This window comes from Alligator mississippiensis, chromosome 3 (assembly GCF_030867095.1).
Source record: "Alligator mississippiensis isolate rAllMis1 chromosome 3, rAllMis1, whole genome shotgun sequence".
In the NCBI taxonomy this organism is placed as follows: Eukaryota; Metazoa; Chordata; order Crocodylia; family Alligatoridae; genus Alligator; species Alligator mississippiensis.
In genome coordinates, this window is record NC_081826.1 from 98,089,427 (window position 1) to 98,108,909 (window position 19,483).

Below are 19,483 nucleotides of genomic sequence, written 5' to 3' on the forward strand. Positions count from 1 at the left end.
CCCTTCCAGAGTGTAGCTCACATGCAGGTAGCTCCAGTTTCCCTGCAGTTGCAGATGCCTGGGTCCTCTGCAGAGTCTGAGGCATGGCTGGAGCTTCAGGCTGGGAAGGAATACTTGAGGGAGCCAAGCCCAAAGCAGGTGAAGTTGGGAACCCATGTGCTGCTGTCCCTGGCTGACTGAGGATGGGTGTAGGGGCTAGAGCTGCAGGTGCCCTAAGGGAACCATGAGGAGGAGTTGCATAGTGTGTTGGACTCGGTGGCAGTGGGCAGTTCCCTGCTTCCTGTACCCTACCCTTGGATTTCCCTTGCTGGCCTGAGGTCTCTGTGACAGGGGGAATGGGGGAATGGGAAAGGAGTGGGGGTACTTCTGAGCATTGGAGGTGAAGGGGTGCCAAGGGTGTGGGGGAGTTGTACTTCCTTTGGGGATTCAGAATGGCCCTTGGCAGCTGCTGTCATGGCATCATGGTCTACCTGTGAGGTTGAGGGATCGCTGCAGTCACCCTTCCAGTGCCAGTTGTAGCTTCTGCTCCCCACTTTTGGAATCCTAGGTCTGCCTGTTCATGCATGCAGGCTTCCATAAGTCTGATACGAGGCTGGATAGAAGTGCTTCACATGATAAACCTTAAGTAGAAGCTTCAGAGTACTGGCATATCTGAGACGGAGTCATTCAAAGAACAGATCGCTATGTGGAAGAATAGAATCCTAACCTCTAACTTCCTATGGGTACTCCTGACTTCCAGGTGCTCTACAACAGGATATTTGGAATTCCAGTGTGTTCCTTTTCAGCATCCCTGTATTTATGTTCATAGCCCAGAGGATGGTAACATTACAATATTACAAACCTGCTGCTACTGCAGGCCACCCACTTCTTACTCTGCTGTGCACTGCCAACACCTTGGGCATTTCGTCTCAGTATCCCCGGCCCCTTGTCAGCCTTATAGCTCCCCCCACCTTTTAAGAGATACTGTGGCTGTGTAAGGAGGTGTCAGCAGTCCAGCGATTTAACACAGCAGCTTCCAGGTGTTCCAGGCTTTCTGGTACTGCCTCCCACTACTATGACCCCAGCTGACTTCCTGCCCCTAGGGCAGGGGGCTGGACTTGGTGATCTTCCGAGGTCCCTTCCAGCCCTAAAGTGTATGAAATCTACCCCCCCCACCCCCCCGTAGTCATTGCTGTATCTCATCACCAGCAGCAATCAGCAAAAGTTAAATCTGGCATTAAGAAAAAGGCAGCAGCTTCAGTTTGGGGGGCTGTACTAACTCCTGGCTCCTGGATGTGCCCCACCCTCCACTGTGGAGGAGACTAAGGCTGATGAGAAGACTAGAGTTATTTTCCCTACCCTTCCCACAAGCCAGTGGCTGCCCCACCAGCTTTGCAGGCCAGATCCAGCTTCGTGGGCTTTAGGTTGCTGAGTATTGGTGTGTTGCAGTCTGATCTAGCTAAATAACTTCTGTTCTTCTGAGGATGTCATGAAATCTTCATGATAAAGATAAAAGCCTGCCTCTTGTCCTTGAACAAGATGGATAGGAACCTCGATGCAATTTGAATACTCTTAGTTTAATTAAAATTAGTAGTGACTGTAAAGAAAGAGGAAAAACTGTTCAGTTTTAAGATTGTCATGAATACCACTTGCCCGTAGTACATTGCTTCAACCACACACACAGTATAAATAATAAATCTTACTTTCAATATGTGCCCAAACTGATTCCTATCCCTGGGGGTTCTGGAGCATGAAAATGGTTTTCTGCTTTGTGTCATTTGCTAGGGTGTTGAAGGTAGACGAGGACTGCTTTCCATCATTGATGTTCATATTTTAGCACACTGACGTTCAGCCTTTTGGCCCTGTGAGCCAGATAAGGCACTGTTTCAGTCCATGGGCCATATCGGACCTTGTGTGCCATGGTTGAATCCCGTGCACCAGGATTGGTCCCAGCACTGCCCTCTGTGTCTTACCTAGCACGCTGGGCCACAGTTCTTTAGGGCTCCCCATGGATTCCACTGTTGCCAGCAGGGCCTTCCCAGAGGTAGCTGCCTTTCCACCAGGAGAAGGCAGTGCAGGGGGGGAGCTGTGTGGCTGGGCCAGTGGCACCAGGGTTGGTGCCTGTGCTCTCAGGCGAGTCCTCCCGTGCTCTCCGCCCAGGGCAGGCCTTCCCTTCTCTTCCCTCCAGCTTGTGCCAGGGCCAGATTCACCTCGCTGCTGCCTGCATGAGTTAGCTGCTGTGCTGCAGCCCAGGTGGGATGGGGCCTGGAGCCTTTTGCCCTCCTGCTGCCAACGGTGTAGCTGAGCCAGAGTTGCACTCCACTTCACACTGCTACTGTGGAACGTGGCACTGGTCCTCCCATCCAGCAGCGTGGAGCAGTGAGCGGTGCCCCAGCTGCTGCCTTCAGTTCTGCATGAGGTGTGCTGTGTGTACCTCATGCTGGAGGCCATCCCTGCTGTATCCCCACAGATTACCATTCTGAGAGTCCAGGTGGGGTTGAGGGCAGCTGGGGCCCCCTCCAGCAAGGCTGGGGGAGGGGGCAGGGGGCTGCAGGTCAGGAGTGAGAGGCACTGGCAGGACAGGGAGAGTGGGGCTGTGGGGCTGCAGGTTGGGAATGAGGAGAACTAGCACGGCTTGTGGGGACAGGGGACTGGGTTGGGAGTGAGGGGCAAGGCACCGGTGTATCAGGGTCTGCTCAGTGTCACAAAGCAGCGGGAAGGACAGCTGCGGCTGGACCCGTGTTGTGGTGAGCAATGGTGGTGGGGGGAACTCTGACTTTCCATGATAAACCCAAAATCAAATGCCAGAATTTTAGGTATTTAGAATTTATTTTATTATAATGATTGAGGGCACTGATAGGCTTCCAAATTGCTTTAAAATGGTAAATATATCAATAAAACATTGTGATGGATGGATGGATGGATATAGTGGCATTCCATTTTAATAGTGAAAAGAGACAGATTTGGGGGGGTTTAATCAGAGAATTTTGGGGAATTTATCAGAGAATTTGCAGTTTGTAAACCGAGAAAATCAGAATCCCTGGTTATGAGCTATTTTAACATCGTAGCTTTTCATTTTTGTGTAAGAGTACTATGCATTTTTTTTTCCTTTTTTCAGGAGCTGCATAGTAGTTCTTGTGAGTCCTAATCCATCTCTTGCCACAAAGCTTTCAGAATTTCCATGGAGTGGTATAATATATGTACACTGTGACAATGGACATAAGGTAAGCAGCTTACTGAAAAATTCTGTGAAGTTTTTATAACTCTGTTATTGCTGTCCTTTTGCTTTGACACTCAACTTTTTTCCTATCCCCATGAAAACTTCTTTTATAAATACAAAATATAAATACATAAAACTTCTTTTATAAAACTTTTAGTAAAGTTAACATCAAAAACATTTTGAGATGAAAACTATTCAAGCTAGGTTTTATTTAAGGTTGGTTGCTGGTAGCTGTTTTTTGGGAATCCAGTGTTCTTCATTTTGTAGGATTTACCCATCTTTGTAGAAATGTGAGGACAATCCTTAAATTGACTGACTGAATTATTAACCGACATGCATATGTGAAAAACCTGTAATTGCTTAAAGTATGAAAGATGTACAAGTATTTAATATGCTCAGGCAGTGTGGGGAAGCTCTGGGGATAGGGAGGGAGGTAGCGGCGGCATCTTTGCTGCTGCCGGAGGCAGCCGTGGCAGTGCTTGGAGAAGCCACGGCAGCACTCGGGGGGGCGGGGGGAGTCCCCAGGCACTGCAGGGGCCTATGGGGTGGCTGTGGGGCCTGATGGGGAGCCCCATCAGTATTCGCAGATTCGCCATTTGCAGGGATCTCTGGAACATATCCCCAGCAAATGGCCGGGTTCTCCTGTATTTTGACACTGGTAGTCAAAAAATCAGTTGTTTGGCAATGAAAGCCCCTTTACTACCACAGCACTATCAGAAAATTCTCTGGGCTTGTCTTTCCTCAAAGCTTTATTTCTTTTATAGGAAATTTTTGTTTCCTTTTTTTTTTTTTTTAAGCAAGAGTAAAGAATATGATGGTCTGCTAGCTAACAATGAGCACTATAAACCAGATTAACCAGGTAATATTATAATTCTTATCACCATTAGAGAGAGAATGGAAGGATAACACATCTGAAAAACTTTTCAGAGCATCGCTTTAGAGAATTTCATATCCTGGAATACATAGAAGACCTAACAATTTTAAGATAAAGCAAAAATTTAAATTTTTTTTTGTCGTTATGATCTAGCTTATGACATGAGGGGCGTGATTCATTATGGCATACTTGTGACTGAAGTAATTAAGAAGTAACACTTTGAATAATGTATAATATAATGTTGTTCTTTCTCCCAAAAAAATCATGTAAAAGTTTGTTAAAGTGCTCATTAGAGAAGAGATTGTACAGGATGCATCTGCGGGCTTGGCTTCTAAAACATCAACTCCACCATCTAGATCTCCTAGAATTCATATGGCAAAACCACTTCCAAAGCCACCTTCAACAAAAGTTCAGATAAAGAACAGGACAATAGTTTTCCCTGAAACAGGAACTGGTGAAAGCTCAGGTAACATCACTTTCTCACAGTTTTCACTTGCCCTAGTGTCAGATGTTACATAAAACTTAATTTTGATCTCAAGAATGCAGATAACTTGGATTCATCATTTTTATTCCTTCTGGGGGATAACAGACTAAGGGACTGGCCATGACATGTTTGAATGAAATAATAATAAGCTGTGGCCTAACTTCTTATTTATCCAAACCTTTTTATAAAAAATACAACCCTACACCTTTTTCATAGATTCTGTACAAACACCATGAAGTTTAGGTGTTGTCGTGTAAGTGGACATTGATAATAGTGCAGATCCTTGAATTCTCAGACTTTAATTCTATTAATTGCAAGAATGTGCAGAATTACAAAGTTACTACATGAAATTGTCTTAGCACTATTTAACTACCGACCTTTTACCCTAACATAAGGAACTATACAGGGGGGCAGGGGAACGGACCCTAAAGTGCTGCATTGGGTTTAGGTTTTTGTTGTTAGAGTTGCTTTAATAAATTTTCTCTCGTATGTTGCTTCTGAGGATAAATTAGCTGTTAGTCTGAGGCCGATTATTCTCTTCCCATGCTTCTCCTGTGAAAGTCTGTCTACTTTATAATATTATGAGCAGCCTACCTACTTAAATACTGTCTAGGCAGATGTGACTTTTTTTTTTAAGATGTCTTTGAATAGTGAGTTTCCTTCTGTAGAAGGATCACATTATTTCAAGTTGCGAGATGCCATCAAGGATATGTTACTTGGAGTTTCAGCTTCTGCAAAGTGCTATCATGTGGTTACTTTGACCATCTCCACATTAGATAATGTTATCTTTAAAGTTTCGTTCTTGCCTTCAACAGTTTCACCTTATTTGGAGTTAAGTCTGTTGGAACCTGCAGGCTCAACGTGACTGCCAGTATTTCAGTGTAGAGCCAGTGTCCTAATTTGAACAGTCAAATTTATTGGGGAGGAGCCAGAAATGTTGAATTATTCTACTTTTTTGTATCATCTTACCTAATACTTTGCAGACGCATTTTCCCAGGTCCATATAAACTGTGGCAGGAGTGTCAAACTTGTATGACCCCACAGGTGGGATGAGGGTCACTGGGCTGGTCTGTGAGTTGGATTGGGCTGCACTGGAGCCAGTGCATAGGACTGGTCCAACAGCGCATTGTACATAGCACACTTCTGAGACCTGGTGCAGCAGGTGTTGCATGCAGCACAGAGAATCCAGGGCATGGGTTTTATGCAGCAGGCTGCTAGCCTGGCACTGTACACTGGTTGCAGAGCCGATCTGGATTGTACCCCAAGCTGCCTATGCATGCTGGAGCCAGCACATAGGGCCAGTTCAAGGAGTTCAAGGCCAGTATGTAGAGTATGCCCTGCATTAACCCCTTGTGATGCATGCAGAGTAAGCCCTGGAGCACAACTGACATACGCTTTACTCAGCATGTGGGGCTGGACTGGCCATATGTAGCACAGGAGGTCGGTTTGGGGCCCGTGCTGCATGCGGTGCCCAACCAACCAGCCCTGTGTACTGGCTTCAGCTTGGCCTGATCAGGAGCAATCCCAAAACCAGCACTCAGGGCTGGTCTGGTGCGGGTGCCACACTTACTGCATGCAGTGCCCAGGGTGCCAGGTTCAGCCTGCATACTGGACTAGCTTCATGCCACATACTAACCCTGTGTGCCACAAGGTCCGTGGGCTAAATCATAGGGCTCCGCGGGCTGTTTATTTGACATACCCTGCAGTAAGGAGTATGGAATGTTTTACTTAGAGGTAGACAAGGTACCACTCTGCACTTCACCACAGTGTTCTAGATCTATAGTGACTATTCTAGTTCAAACTATATATATATATATATATATATATATATATATATATATATATATACATATATATATATATATATAGAAGCAACCTGTAGGCAGTCAAGGTTATTTGGGTGAATCTGATATCTTTTATTAGACCAGCTATAAATAGTTGGAGAACAATTTTTAAGCAAGCTTTTGGGTTCAAAAACCCTTCGTCAGGCTAAGGAAGTTTCAGCAGTCGATGTGTGCTCTTCCTGAATGGAATGAAAAGTAAAAAAGCCAGAGGCTGTGCTGGTATGCATACAAAACAGGCAGTCAGTGAAAATGTAGATTGAGGAGTCAATGGGTAAGAGTCTGGCTGGAGGGGGCGGGGGGCGGCGTGGTGGAGAGAAGGGGGATGAATAGTGGAGAAGTCCCTGGGAAGTCAGCTGTCAGGCAGGTTATAACGTGTCATAAATCCAATGTCTGTATTTAGTCCATGATTTTTAGTATCCAGGAGGTTGATGAAGTGGAGATCATAGGCTTGCCTCTAAGATGTGTTTTGTAAGTTTCCTTTTAGGATCAGGACTGAGAGATTGGAGAGAGAGTGGTTTTCTTATGAGAAATGTGCCCCCACAGGGAACTGGGTATTCCTGTCTTTGATAGATTTCCAGTGTGTGTTCATTCTGGTGTGCAGTTCATAGATTCATAGATGTTAGGGTCGGAAGGGACCTCAATAGATCATCAAGTCCGACCCCCTGCATAAGCAGGAAAGAGTGCTGGGTCTAGATGACCCCAGCTAGATACTCGTCTAACCTCCTCTTGAAGACCCCCAGGGTAGGGGAGAGCACCACCTCCCTTGGGAGCCTGTTCCAGACCTTGGCCACTCGAACTGTGAAGAAGTTCTTCCTAATGTCTAGTCTAAATCTGCTCTCTGCTAGCTTGTGGCCATTGTTTCTTGTAACCCCCGGGGGCGCCTTGGTGAATAAATCCTCACCTATTCCCTTCTGTGCCCCCGTGATGAACTTATAGGCAGCCACAAGGTCGCCTCTCAACCTTCTCTTGCGGAGGCTGAAAAGGTCCAGTTTCTCTAGTCTCTCCTCGTAGGGCTTGGTCTGCAGGCCCTTGACCATACGAGTTGCCCTTCTCTGTACCCTCTCCAGGTTATCCGCATCCTTCTTGAAGTGTGGCACCCAGAATTGCACGCAGTACTCCAACTGCGGTCTGACCAGCGCCCTATAGAGGGGAAGTATCACCTCCCTGGACCTATTCGTCATGCATCTGCTGATGCACGATAAAGTGCCATTGGCTTTTCTGATGGCTTCGTCACACTGCCGGCTCATGTTCATCTTGGAGTCCACTAGGACTCCAAGATCCCTTTCCACCTCTGTGCCACCCAGCAGGTCATTCCCTAGGCTGTAGGTGTGCTGGACATTTTTCCTCCCTAGGTGCAGCACTTTGCATTTCTCCTTGTTGAACTGCATCCTGTTGTTTTCTGCCCACTTGTGCAACCTATCCAGGTCTGCCTGCAGCTGTTCCCTGCCCTCCGGCGTGTCCACTTCTCCCCATAGCTTTGTGTCATCTGCAAACTTGGACAGAGTACATTTCACTCCCTCATCCAAGTCACTGATGAAGACATTAAAGAGTATTGGTCCAAGGACCGAGCCCTGCGGGACCCCACTGCCCACACCCTTCCAAGTCGAGACCGACCCATCCACCACGACTCTTTGGGTGCGACCCTCTAGCCAATTCGCCACCCACCGGACTGTGCAGTCATCCACATCACAGTCTCTTAACTTGTTCACCAGTATGGGGTGGGATACCGTATCGAAGGCCTTCCTGAAGTCTAAGTATATGACATCCACCCCTCCTTCTGTGTCCAGGCGTTTTGTAACCTGGTCATAGAAAGAGACTAGGTTGGTCAGGCACAATCTGCCTGCCACAAACCCATGCTGGTTTCCCCTCAGCATAATTTGCCCTTTGTTGTTGTTGGTCTCACCTACGTATTTTCCACCTGGGCGTTTGGTGCATTGGATGAGATATATTACATTTCTGGAGGTGCAGCTGTAAGATCCAGGAATACTGATGGCTCCGTTGTGGGGTGTAGTGATTGTGGGGGTGGTAGAGATGTGTTGGCAGGTTTTGCATTTCTTGTCAACCTACAGCCCTGAAGCAGCCTGTAGGTATTCCAGGTCTTTATCTAAGCAGCTTGATGCTTGTGGATTTGTTGTCTTGCCAGTGACTTGCAGTGGGGTAGATAGCTCCAGATGGTATGCCTTTTACCCTTTTAGTTTCAGTTGCCAAACTTCAGGGATTTCAAGGATTATTTAAATTTGTGGTTTAGATTCCACTCTTTTTTGTAGATATGTCCTGCCATGTAATCTTTCACTAGGTGGAAAGCTTTATGAGACTTTTTATATCCAAATTCTAGCTGACATGCTACAGTTCTGCAGAAACCAAGAACTTCATAATTGAGGTTAAAAAGTCTAAAGCAAAATCAAGCAAAACCTATTCCTTGATGGCAAAATCATTAAAGCTGTTTATGGGTTGTTTGTTCTTTCTTTATCTCCATCACTTGTTTTAGTCTTCAGACATTATTTGAAGGTACAGTCAATTAGAATAACTAATTGCCAACTTATATAAAATGAAATTGTTTCGTTAATGAAACATACTAAATATTTGCATATACAGTGTATATAAAACCTTTTTTCAGTTTTTTTTACTTTAGTAATTTCCTTTAGTTGTGTGGTGCAGGTGAGAGCAGTGACACCAAATAATTTGTCAGTAAACCCTGCATTTGGAAAGCTGAACCCAGAGCTATAAAATACCTGCTCTAAATTTATCTATTTGTGTTTACTCACCTGAGATTCTTTTGTAGAAAACTACCTAGAAATTGAAAATAACGGGGATGAAGATGTGAAATGGTGCTTGTCATCCTTTGCACCACCATATGTTAAGGTGAGTTAACACTTCCTGAAACTAAAGTGCACATTTTATAAACATTCACTGAGTCTTTTTAAAGAAAACCCTCCCTGTATGGGTGCATTTACTTAATAATCTGCTTCACTCTGAGAAATGTTTTACTAAAAAATGTTTATATTTTGCTTTTCTAATTTTAATCCCAAACTGTATGGTTACTGGACCATAAGTTATTGGGCTGTAGAGAGTTAGCTGGTCACACACTGATATGCCTAGCTTCCAGCATCTAAAATACGTTTGTGTATGAGCTTTACATTTCTACCAGGAAAATCAGTGTTTCCAGTAGAAACCCCATGTGTACATGTGTTCCCACGGTTTCTCCCAGAACAGAAATAGTGGTTTTGGGAGAAAAATAACCAATGTGGTAGAAGTCAATCCTGGGAGAGTTTCTCCTTGGAGAACAAACACCTGTACACTTTCTCATTGCTTGACTTCTCCTGGGAACCAGGAAAATTTCCACCACTAGAAATTAATGCCTGTGTGTGGCCTATATTAAGTAGTCAAATGTGCAAGGAATATGTCTATGCTGCAGTCATGTAAACAAGGTAAATGAATTTATGCTAAGCTATATCCTGAAATGTGCAGATTATTACTAATACCCAAGATAGGTAGTTTAAAGGTAAATTGGTTATCTACACTATTTTAGTCACTTCTGTGACTTGTAGACATAACCAAATTTCCTAACATTTTTTTGTAGTCCACTTGCTGTAGTTGTTTCATTATTAACAGAAGGCAAGATGAAGCATTGGTATGGAGAAAAGATGGCTCTCAAACTGTGAACGTAATACTGTGGATAACATACTGGTATTATTGTAAATTGTTAGATTAAAAGTTTCAGTTTTTAATCCATGTTTTACTTTTAGGAGTTGATGTATTAATCTAGTTTGTGCAAAGTAAAATCAACCCTAAATGAGGGGTCAGCAGTGTTTTTGGGCAGTGCCAAAAACACCCACAACCTTGACTTGTAAGATGTTGACATGCTGGGGCGGATGGTTGGGGGAACCACAAGGGGCTCAATCCTTGTTGTAGCAGTGCAGCCCTGGCCCCTTTCCCACGGTCTGTCCTTAGGCACGCATGCCAAGCAAAATGCTTTTGTACTATGCCCTGGCACCCATGCAGGGGTTGCATGCCCCTGCCTAAATCCTTTTGCTTGTTTTAGTAGGTTTTGATGAATCAATTGTAACAAATTACTTCACTTGTAGGGTGTGGATAAAAGTGAAGATGTTTACAGAGCTACCTACTCCGCTTTCAGATGTTCCCGTGTATTTGGTACAATTGAGGGTCATGGAAAAGAGAAGGTAAGCTTCCATGTGTTATGACTTAAAGCAGATCGGTGCTGTAATAGTTTATCTGAAATGTGTGGACTATGTGCATTAGTTTTTGTCCTTTAAAGCATTTATTTCCTTTACATTCCTATGAAGTTACTATCAGTGGGTCCATAGACAGTTCTTTCTGCTTGCCAGCAGAGGGTTTCATAAGCATGAAGAAAAACCTATCCCAAAATATTGCATGCATTTCTGTAACCTTTTGAGCTCTAGACCTTGTCTAACTGTTCACACTTACATCATTCTTATATCGTATTCAACAATTATAGCTTATTGTGAAGTTTTGTGATAATACATGCAAGGTAGTGTTGTGTTATGCATAAAGTATTTCTTTGATCTGTAGGAGACAATCCTTTCAGCTAACGTCTTAGATACTATGCTATATTCAGAGCTTGCACCACTTTAACTCAAGGTGTAAATTTAAACAGATTGAGAGAGACTGTGGATTCATTTGTTTCACTTAAAAACCAACAGGCTATTTTGGTTTCACTTCATAGATTTCTGCTATGGTTTAATAAAATTGCTTTAAAATGATGTTTAAGTTGAACCAGTTTGACTTTGATTTTGTCACACACAAGCACTGGTTCCAAATTGCAAATATGGATGCTTATTTGGATCTCGGTGACTCATTTTTTGGTTTTAGCATGTACCTGTTTTAAGCTGCTTAAGTTAATGCTGAAGCAAACCATGATCTTGTACCAGGTCAATCAAATTAGCTGTGTATGTTTAAAGTAAAAGTTTGCAACTTTATGTAGGGACAAGTACTTCTCTCATGTAGAGGAGGCTCGAGGTTCTTCAAATTAAAATGGGCTTTCAGCCAGTGAAGTGGATTTCAGTTATTTCTAGTGAACACAGTAGTTTATAAGGAAGTATAAGACCTGTTTATTTTTACATAGATATTTAGCAACCAAAGCTAGGCTGAGAGATTATTTTAGGAGTCTCTGTTGATGTTCTACTTCCCTTTTAAGTAATTTATTCTCTTGTCATTCTCCTGTTCTATAAATTTATTCTGTTCTCTTGTAAGCTGCCCTGAGCCTTTTTTGAGATGAATAATGGAAATAAATTAATAAATAAAATAAATAGGTGGGTTTTCTTGCTGTTTTAACAGACTTTTAAATTAGTGAAAAAAAAAAAGAAAGAAAGTAGATGAGGCTGTATATCTGAATTATTTTTTTTCAGTAAACTCTTTTTACGTTGGTAGGTTATCATCATCTTTTTACCTAGAGATAAAGGAAACTATACCCAGTTTTGGGACCTAGAGTGTCATCCACTTACAGAATCTCATGTGAAACATAAACAAAAGTTTCAACTGTCTGGAGTGGTAAGTACTGAACACTGTAAATTCGTGTTTATAAATTCACTGTTTGTCCACACTATTTATCCAAGTTGGAGTAAAAAGAATCGTGTTGCAATACTGTGTGAGATGTTATTTGTTAAAAAATGTTGTGAATAAGTCTGCTTAAGTCTTTGAAAATCGAAATGGAAACTAGGGGCTTTTTATTTTAAAACGTACTTTGTGTTTTTTTTATGGTAAGCAAAATGAGCAGTTTGAAGGCCTAGCTAGTGAATGCTTAATTTGCACTTACTTTTTGAAAGAGAATGTTTTAAATGTTTTTATTGAACTTTTGACTTGCCACTTCTAGCAACTGCTGATGTAGTGTATGAGTTGCCTTTCTAATGGGGCTTTAAATCCGTGGACCTATAAATAATTGCTCACAAATAGAAAAATTAAAATGAGTGAGGTAATTTGTAATAAATCAGTTTGTATGTTAATACACAATTAATACAGTATAACCTCATAAATATGGCATGCTTGGGACTGAGCACCTGCTGGAAATTTGAAAATTCTAGATCTTTGAAACCGGAGCAGCAGCCAGTTATGGAGTGGGCTGCAGGGGAGAAGGGGTAGCGTGGCAGCCTCGGGGGCGGGGTGGGGGGATAGCAGCAGCCAGTCCTGGAGCAGTGGCCATGTGCAGAGCAACAGTGTGGGGTGGTGGACGGTGGCGCCTGTTTGCAAGCTTTCCCCTCTGCTGCCCCACAGCTGGCCACTGGTACTCCCTGATGTGCTGGATTTTTGAGAATTCCAGATTTTTGATATCCAGATTTATGAGGTTATACTGTATCAATATTTAAGGAATCCAGAGTTGGGGAAATAGAACTAATGTTTCTGAATGTAACTTAATTCAGTCTTATGCACCTGGGTACTGAGGCTATGTATTATTACGATAATATATATATAAAAACTGAAGATAAGATAGATATAGATATATATGGGCTTAGTCCGTCTGTCTATGTGTTTGTCCGTAACATTCTTGGAGCACTCTGGTTAGATGTCTCATCAGCCAATCGCAATGCTTACTGAAATAACCAGAGTGCTCTGTGCACAGACACAGAGCCAGCTGGCTGTGGGCTGGGGGATGCCACATGCAAGCCCCACCCCCCCTGCTCCTGGAAGGGGATGGTGGCACTCTGTCCCTGCCTGCCCCCCTCCCCCTGTCATGCTTGATGGGCAATTTGCTAGTCTTTTAAATAAAGATAAAGAACGTGTTTAGATCACTTGACTGCTTGAAACTTGTGGAAATTAACAGAAACCAAACTATGTTACTAGATCTTGGAGCAGTTAAGCCAGGGATGGGCAGTTATTTGGGCTGGAGGACCACTTAGGGAGTTTTAGTGAACTGTTGTGGACTGGGTCAGCACCCTGGCTGTGCCAGGGTAACCCTCCTCGCCCTGCTCACAACGGCTCACCAAAACTCCTTAAGTGGCCCTCTAGCCCGGGCTATGGCATGAGCAGCTGGTCCCACACGCCTGGGTGCATAGCGGGGCTGGGGTGGGGTCCCCCTGCCCCCTGAGAGTGTGTGCAGTGGCAGGGTGCCACCCCTGCCTGAGCCCACAGAAGGGGGGAATGGGGACAGGGGGCTGCAAACCCAAATCTATAGCCCTGTCAGCTGGGGGCCCCCTTTGGCTGGGGGAGCAGGGGCTGTGGGTGGGGGACAAGGGGCACCAGCAAGGCTGTGGGAGGGGCAAGGGGGGGAGTGAGAGGCACGAGCTGGATTGGGGGAGTCCTCTAATTCTAATCATGCATTTTGAGGTTTTTATTGGAGAATTTGCTATTTTTTTTATTGGAGAATTTGCCTTTTTATCGGGGAAAACCAGGATCTCTGCTCATCAGTTCAATTTACGCAGTTTAGACTAACCTGTGAAGATTGAACTGATTCAGCCTCAGGCTTTTTGACAGTCTGTTCCTTGCCCCAGAGGGCAGCCTGCTGTTTAAACTGCCTAAACAGATCCATTACTACAACTCTGGGAATAGTTTTACTGCTTTGAAGTTATCAAGAGACATGTGATCGTTCAGAGGTGTAACAGTGCAGCTCTGCTCTTGTGGCAGCTGTATAGTGCTCAGGGCAACACTGACACTTGCCATGCTGATTGTTGTGGCACCACTGGCCCTGCATAATAACTGCTTTTGCGTAAAGATGATGCCTAGGGCTGCTCCCATAGTTGCTCCTCCTCCGCACTACTGCACTCACTACTTCCGCAGAGGTCATGTACCATTTCAGAGTATGTTAATAAGAAAACCCTTCTAGAATATTTAATTGTGACACAAATTCTAAATTAATACCTTTCAACAAAGGGGAGAGGGGCTAAAATATTAAGCTATAATTTGTTATATGTATAAATATTAAGTTATTTTTCAGGGGAGTTGGATATTAACTAAAAGCTATTTTTTATGAACAGGGAACCAAAACTGAAAATAAAGCTCTGAATGCAAAAATTTCCACAGATACCCTAATAAAAACTGAAATTTCAGTTTCTTCCAGAAGAAGAGCTGTTTCTGAAGCTTCTGCCTTCAAAACAGGGTATGTATAATTTTCTTAAAAAGAGAGCAAATGGGAGAACAGTGTTGCAGACCTCTTACGATGAGCCATGTGCTACACATAAGCAGTTGTACTATATTTTCTTGTTCACATTAATCAAGTGCTAAGTTGTCTGATCACTGTTTGCTGCTGTGGAATGTAGACAGTCAGCTTGCACATCATTCCTTCAAGTTTTTTCCTTCGAAAAAAATAAAGGGGGTTTTCCCTCTTATCATTCTTCAGTGTTTAAAGATGGAAATAGTTGACAAAGGACATTGAATATGTATTGTCTTGTTTAGAGAAGCAAACTGATGCCTGTTTAAACGTAAGTTCACTTCCTGAAAGAAGTCTATGGGTCTTCAGTAAAGTGTATGAGCACAAACACCCAAGATGTGAAAATGTGTAAATGACCAACTTCTTTTTCTTTTGGTCACTGCAGTCCTTTCAGTTGAAACTGACAAAGCTCAACTAAGACCCTTTGATTCATATTTTTCAGGCTACTGTGCTGTTTCAGCTCAACAAAAAATGAGTGTCCACAAGTTTAGTGCTGTTTGCCATTCTAAAAAAAAAAAATGGAAAGATTCACCACAAAAATGACACCCCTAACCAAAAAAGTTGGTGTTTCAAACAGGAACCTCGGTTATACCTGACCTTTTTTCTGTGACGCATTTGGTGTCTGCATAGGTCTCAGAGGTTCCCAGTATTGTATAGTGTTCCACCAGCCCTGCCATCCTTCAACAGGGTGGGAAGGAAAGGGGCTGGCTAGTTACCTGCTAGACCACCTAGCCAGTGAGCTGTAAGGAAGCCCTACAGGGACTCTGCTACCAGATTTTTCTGGTCCTATGGGAGCACCAGTAGTGCTGTAGGAACAACTGCCACTGCTGCCAGAGCCCTGAGAAGTGTGTGGCATTCTAACAGGGATGGTAGTGATAGAGTAGGTGTGTCTGCTGTCTGATCAGCCCTTGGCACAATGAGTGATATGCGGGCAGCCCTTTTGCCTATGGTTAATAGTGGCAGCTGCTGACAGGACTGCAACTATGGCAGGGGTTGATCAGGTGGCAGAGACTGCCTGTTCTGCCACTAGTGACTTGCATGCGGCCCCTCTAGCTGTTGCCATAGTGCCCTGCTCACTGACAGGCTTTTCTAGGGGCAGGAGGAGCTGAGGAGCAGCTCTCTTTGCCCTTGGCTAGAGAGTGGGCCTTTCATGACTTTGTTACACCACAGTTGTGGAGCTGTGTGCCCCATAGTGATCCATTTTTGTAGCTCTACAAAAATGTGTCAAGGGCCTAATATGTGCCCAAAGGCCTTCATTCGGGGAAAGGCCCTTATTAGCTACATTGCTAGCGTAGCTTTTAAAACTGACAATATCTTGCAGCTGTTACCTTATGGAAAAAGTACTTTGAGCTCTTAATGTTGATGATCTCAAAGCATACAATCAGTGTATCCAGGCCATCTACTGTAAATAAGGAACATAATGATTTAAATCATTTTTTTTTTTTTTTTTTTAAAAGCAGGCAGAATGAGGTAATTCGAGGTGTGTATGCCCCAGAAGACGTCTATACATTTCTTCCAACCAGAGTTGGGGAATCATCCGCGTTAAAAGTCAACTTACGAAATAATTCTTTTATAACGCATATGGTAAGTTTGACACTTCTTTCTTTAAAACTTTATGCAAGTCACAAAGCATTTTAAGTTGCTTTTAAATGCACTGTCTACTCACTTGCTTCTCTTATGATATCGTGCATTTACCAAGTAACCCAAGATTACTTTGAATTTAAGACCTGAGCCAAGGCTGGAGCTGCTGCCAGTATAAGTGCACCTGCCTGGCCAGAGACGCTATATACTCAGTGCCCAGGGCTGGAGCTGTGGCTGAAGGTAACTGGCAGGAAGGACGGGGCAGAGGCTGTGGGGGGGACTGCAGCTGCAGTTACAACCCCAAGTTTTGGGTTGGCACCAGAGCCACAGCCACTTGTCCTTCTGCCTTTTACTCCAGTCCAAGATGGGGGCGCTTTTCCCCCCACATTGAATGGATGGGAAAGCCTTGTCTTCGATTTGAGTAAATATGGTATTCAGGAATTTAGCATCTTAAGAATTTTATTTCAAGAGGGTCATATTGATGCAACCTCTGTTAGAACTGTTAGTTAGACTTCATAGCCAAAATGTTTGTATTCAAAGAACGCTTACTTTGCTATGTCTTTTACAGTGCTTTCCAGTTTTTCTTTTGCCTGATTTTTCCTTTTTGGGTAGCATATCTAAATGATCACCTTTCATCTTCTAATAGATTCAGGTTGTTAATATCATGCTCTCTAGTTTGTTGTTTTGAGTTTTTTTTCTTAAATATAATTCAGTTGTACTATGTGTAGTATGTGGGTTTTTTTTCTTAATTGACCTGTGTATAAAGCTGTGGCTCTAGTCTTAAACCTTGGTTCTCTCTCATTCTACCCAAATCTGTATTTTGAAACTGTGATTTAGAGCTCAATTCAAAACATATGTAATAGTACCTGCATGTGTTTTTCTTTTTAATGATTCATATTAAATTGCAGCTGAAGTTTGAGAGTCCCAGAGAGCCTTTCTACATTAAGCACTCAAAATATTCTTTGAGGTGAGTGGTGTATGCTAAAGCTTTTAGCATATAAAGTTTGTTTTAAGTTTAAGTTTATTTTAATAAATAAGTTGATTTTAAATCCTAAGGTATACAGTAAGGTAAAGTTCTGTATAGTGTAAACCTGTCATGATAAAGTTTAGACTGAATTTTATTGAGGGTAGAAGTGTCAACACATTTGCCTTCCAATGAAGATGTCTGTTTTTGCAGCAGTCTTTTTTTACAATTCTTTCAAAAGAAGTCTCAAAGTCCATCAAATTACTTAGTTTGCTTATTTCTTCCCTGCATTTCATTTCAAATAATACTGCTGCATTAAATAAAACTTAATGCTATATTTAACTGTTTCGTATACTGTGTATTTAATTCTTGTCATTTAATTCTTTCCCACTTTGATTTCTACATAATGGACCAAGTAGATTGCCTTTATGATCCTTCTGATTTGATGACCCTGTATTGACATTTAAGATACTATACTTATTTGTATACAGCGCCTCCAGATAAGACACAGAGCTTGTTTTGGAAAGGCAGAATATTTTCCCAGGTTTTTCTCTGCTGTAGCACTAACTTGCTCTGGGCCAAACCCTTTGCCCTCACAGAGCTGGGCAGTCTCCCATCATCAGCTATGGACTATTCAGTGTCCAGCAGAAACCTCAGTTCTAATAGTATAAAAGCCTATGTATGTCTGTCTGTCCGTAACACTTTATTCATGCTCTGATTGGCTGACAGAAACAGCCAATCGGAGTGCTTCAGGCGTGGGGGAGCACTGCCATTATTCCAAAGCTATGCCAAGGACTGAACAGAGGGTGGGGGAGCCGAGTCCAGCAGCTCTGCAAGTGGCCCCGAGGACCAGACAGGGGGTGGGGGAGTGGAGCTGGGGCTGGTGCCCCACCCCACCCCACCCCCTGCAAGAGACAGAACAGCGGCAGCATGGGATGTTAGGTGGCGGCACTACATCCCAGCCCCCTCCTAACCCCGGTCATTCTTGACAGGCAATTGGCTAGTACTGGTAGAACCATGTATTTGCTATTTCATTGTTTCTTGAATATGTGGTACATACTACTGCTAAGTTTCAATTTGTGATTTTAATGATTAAGAAGTTATATATCACACCTCTTTAGTTCAGTTGGAATTACTCCTCTTTTCAAGGTTGTTGTATTGCTTATAACTAGCTTTGATATGGATGTTTGTTCCTGTAGAAGCCCTTCACAGAGTCTGTCAGATTCCTTTAATTAACAAGTTCTCCTTCAGTGACAAATTGTATGTACATTTGCAAAAAACCTTCTGAAGTAAAAGCAGGCAATATTACTACTTTCAGTAGGGCTTATGTTTAATGTTCTACCAAAAGCTGGGAATGAGCTTCTTTAGTTAAGATAGAAACGGCTGTTAACAAACTCTGTTGGGACAGCAGCAATTTCCTATTTCTATCACCTTGAAGACCAAACCATGTAATCAGAAATAAAAAAGAAAAGGCAGGGGGGAGATGACATGAAGTTTACATTACTTGTTGAGATCTTCATAAAAAGTATAGTCAAAATGCGGAAATTAAATACCCAGTAGAATTTAGTCAGCAAGATTACTAATGCTGTAAACGCACTTTGCCTTTTCACAGATCCCTGCATTATATTAACCTGCCAGTCCAGTTCAAGCCGAAGTCAGCAGGCAGATTTGAAGCTCTGTTGGTTGTGCATACAGACAAATGTAGCATTCTTGGTATTCGACTATGTGGTGAAGCTCTTGAGAGAGCTGGAGAATAGTCATACTAATGATTGAACTAAATTATTGACATTTTGATAACACGTTCTCTTAACTCCCTGTTCTTTTGTACCTACAATGCTGCTTTCATGTACAATCATTTGTAAGATAAATCATGGTGCTTGTTTTACAGATGGATTTTTTACTTTCATATTAAATTAAGAGATGACGTTTTCTATAGTAAAACCATCATGTCCTAACTTATGTTACTGCACTTTGTTGTCACAAAGAGAAATGTATTTTATTTTTGCATTGCTAAAAATGGATGTATTTATTTTAAACTGAGTAATTTCAGAAATAAAGTTGACATATTAAAAGTGCGTTCATTTTGTTTTTGTGAATAATGTATTTTCAGTATATAGGAAACATCCCTGTGGTGTCTACTAAACATATACCTATATGTCTAAAACTGCCTTTAAAGAAACCTAGCAACCAAAAACAGTCTCTTCAAAGGATGTTGTTACTGGACATGTTAGTGCCCGCGTAATATGCTTTGGTGTTACAAACCAATATAACTTACACTGGGATCTGGAGCAGGCAGACAGCCAGTCTTTCCATGGTAACTATCACAATACATTACAGTACCTTATCATAGGGTGTCAGGGCAGCAGGTGACAGTTAGTCCTGAGCCTTGAATGATCCAAACCCCCATACTGTCCTGAG

General features: G+C 42.8%; 1 protein-coding gene across 3 annotated transcripts in view; it reads left to right on the forward strand.

The window, feature by feature from the left end:
* CEP192 (centrosomal protein 192) overlaps positions 1-19,140 on the forward strand; it is a 104,482-nt gene extending 85,342 nt beyond the window's left edge. For 2 of the 3 annotated variants that reach the window (XM_014606683.2, XM_019490581.2), the window contains exons 38-46: positions 3,098-3,203; positions 4,347-4,539; positions 9,184-9,263; positions 10,487-10,582; positions 11,811-11,930; positions 14,348-14,469; positions 15,978-16,104; positions 17,010-17,068; positions 18,678-19,140. In XM_014606683.2, the coding sequence (XP_014462169.1) occupies positions 3,098-3,203; positions 4,347-4,539; positions 9,184-9,263; positions 10,487-10,582; positions 11,811-11,930; positions 14,348-14,469; positions 15,978-16,104; positions 17,010-17,068; positions 18,678-18,822 (1,048 nt within the window). In that variant the 3' untranslated portion in view covers positions 18,823-19,140. The remainder of the gene's footprint in view (positions 1-3,097; positions 3,204-4,346; positions 4,540-9,183; positions 9,264-10,486; positions 10,583-11,810; positions 11,931-14,347; positions 14,470-15,977; positions 16,105-17,009; positions 17,069-18,677) is intronic. The other variant, XM_019490582.1, reaches the window with a different exon arrangement.
* The last annotated feature ends 343 nt before the right edge of the window (positions 19,141-19,483 follow it).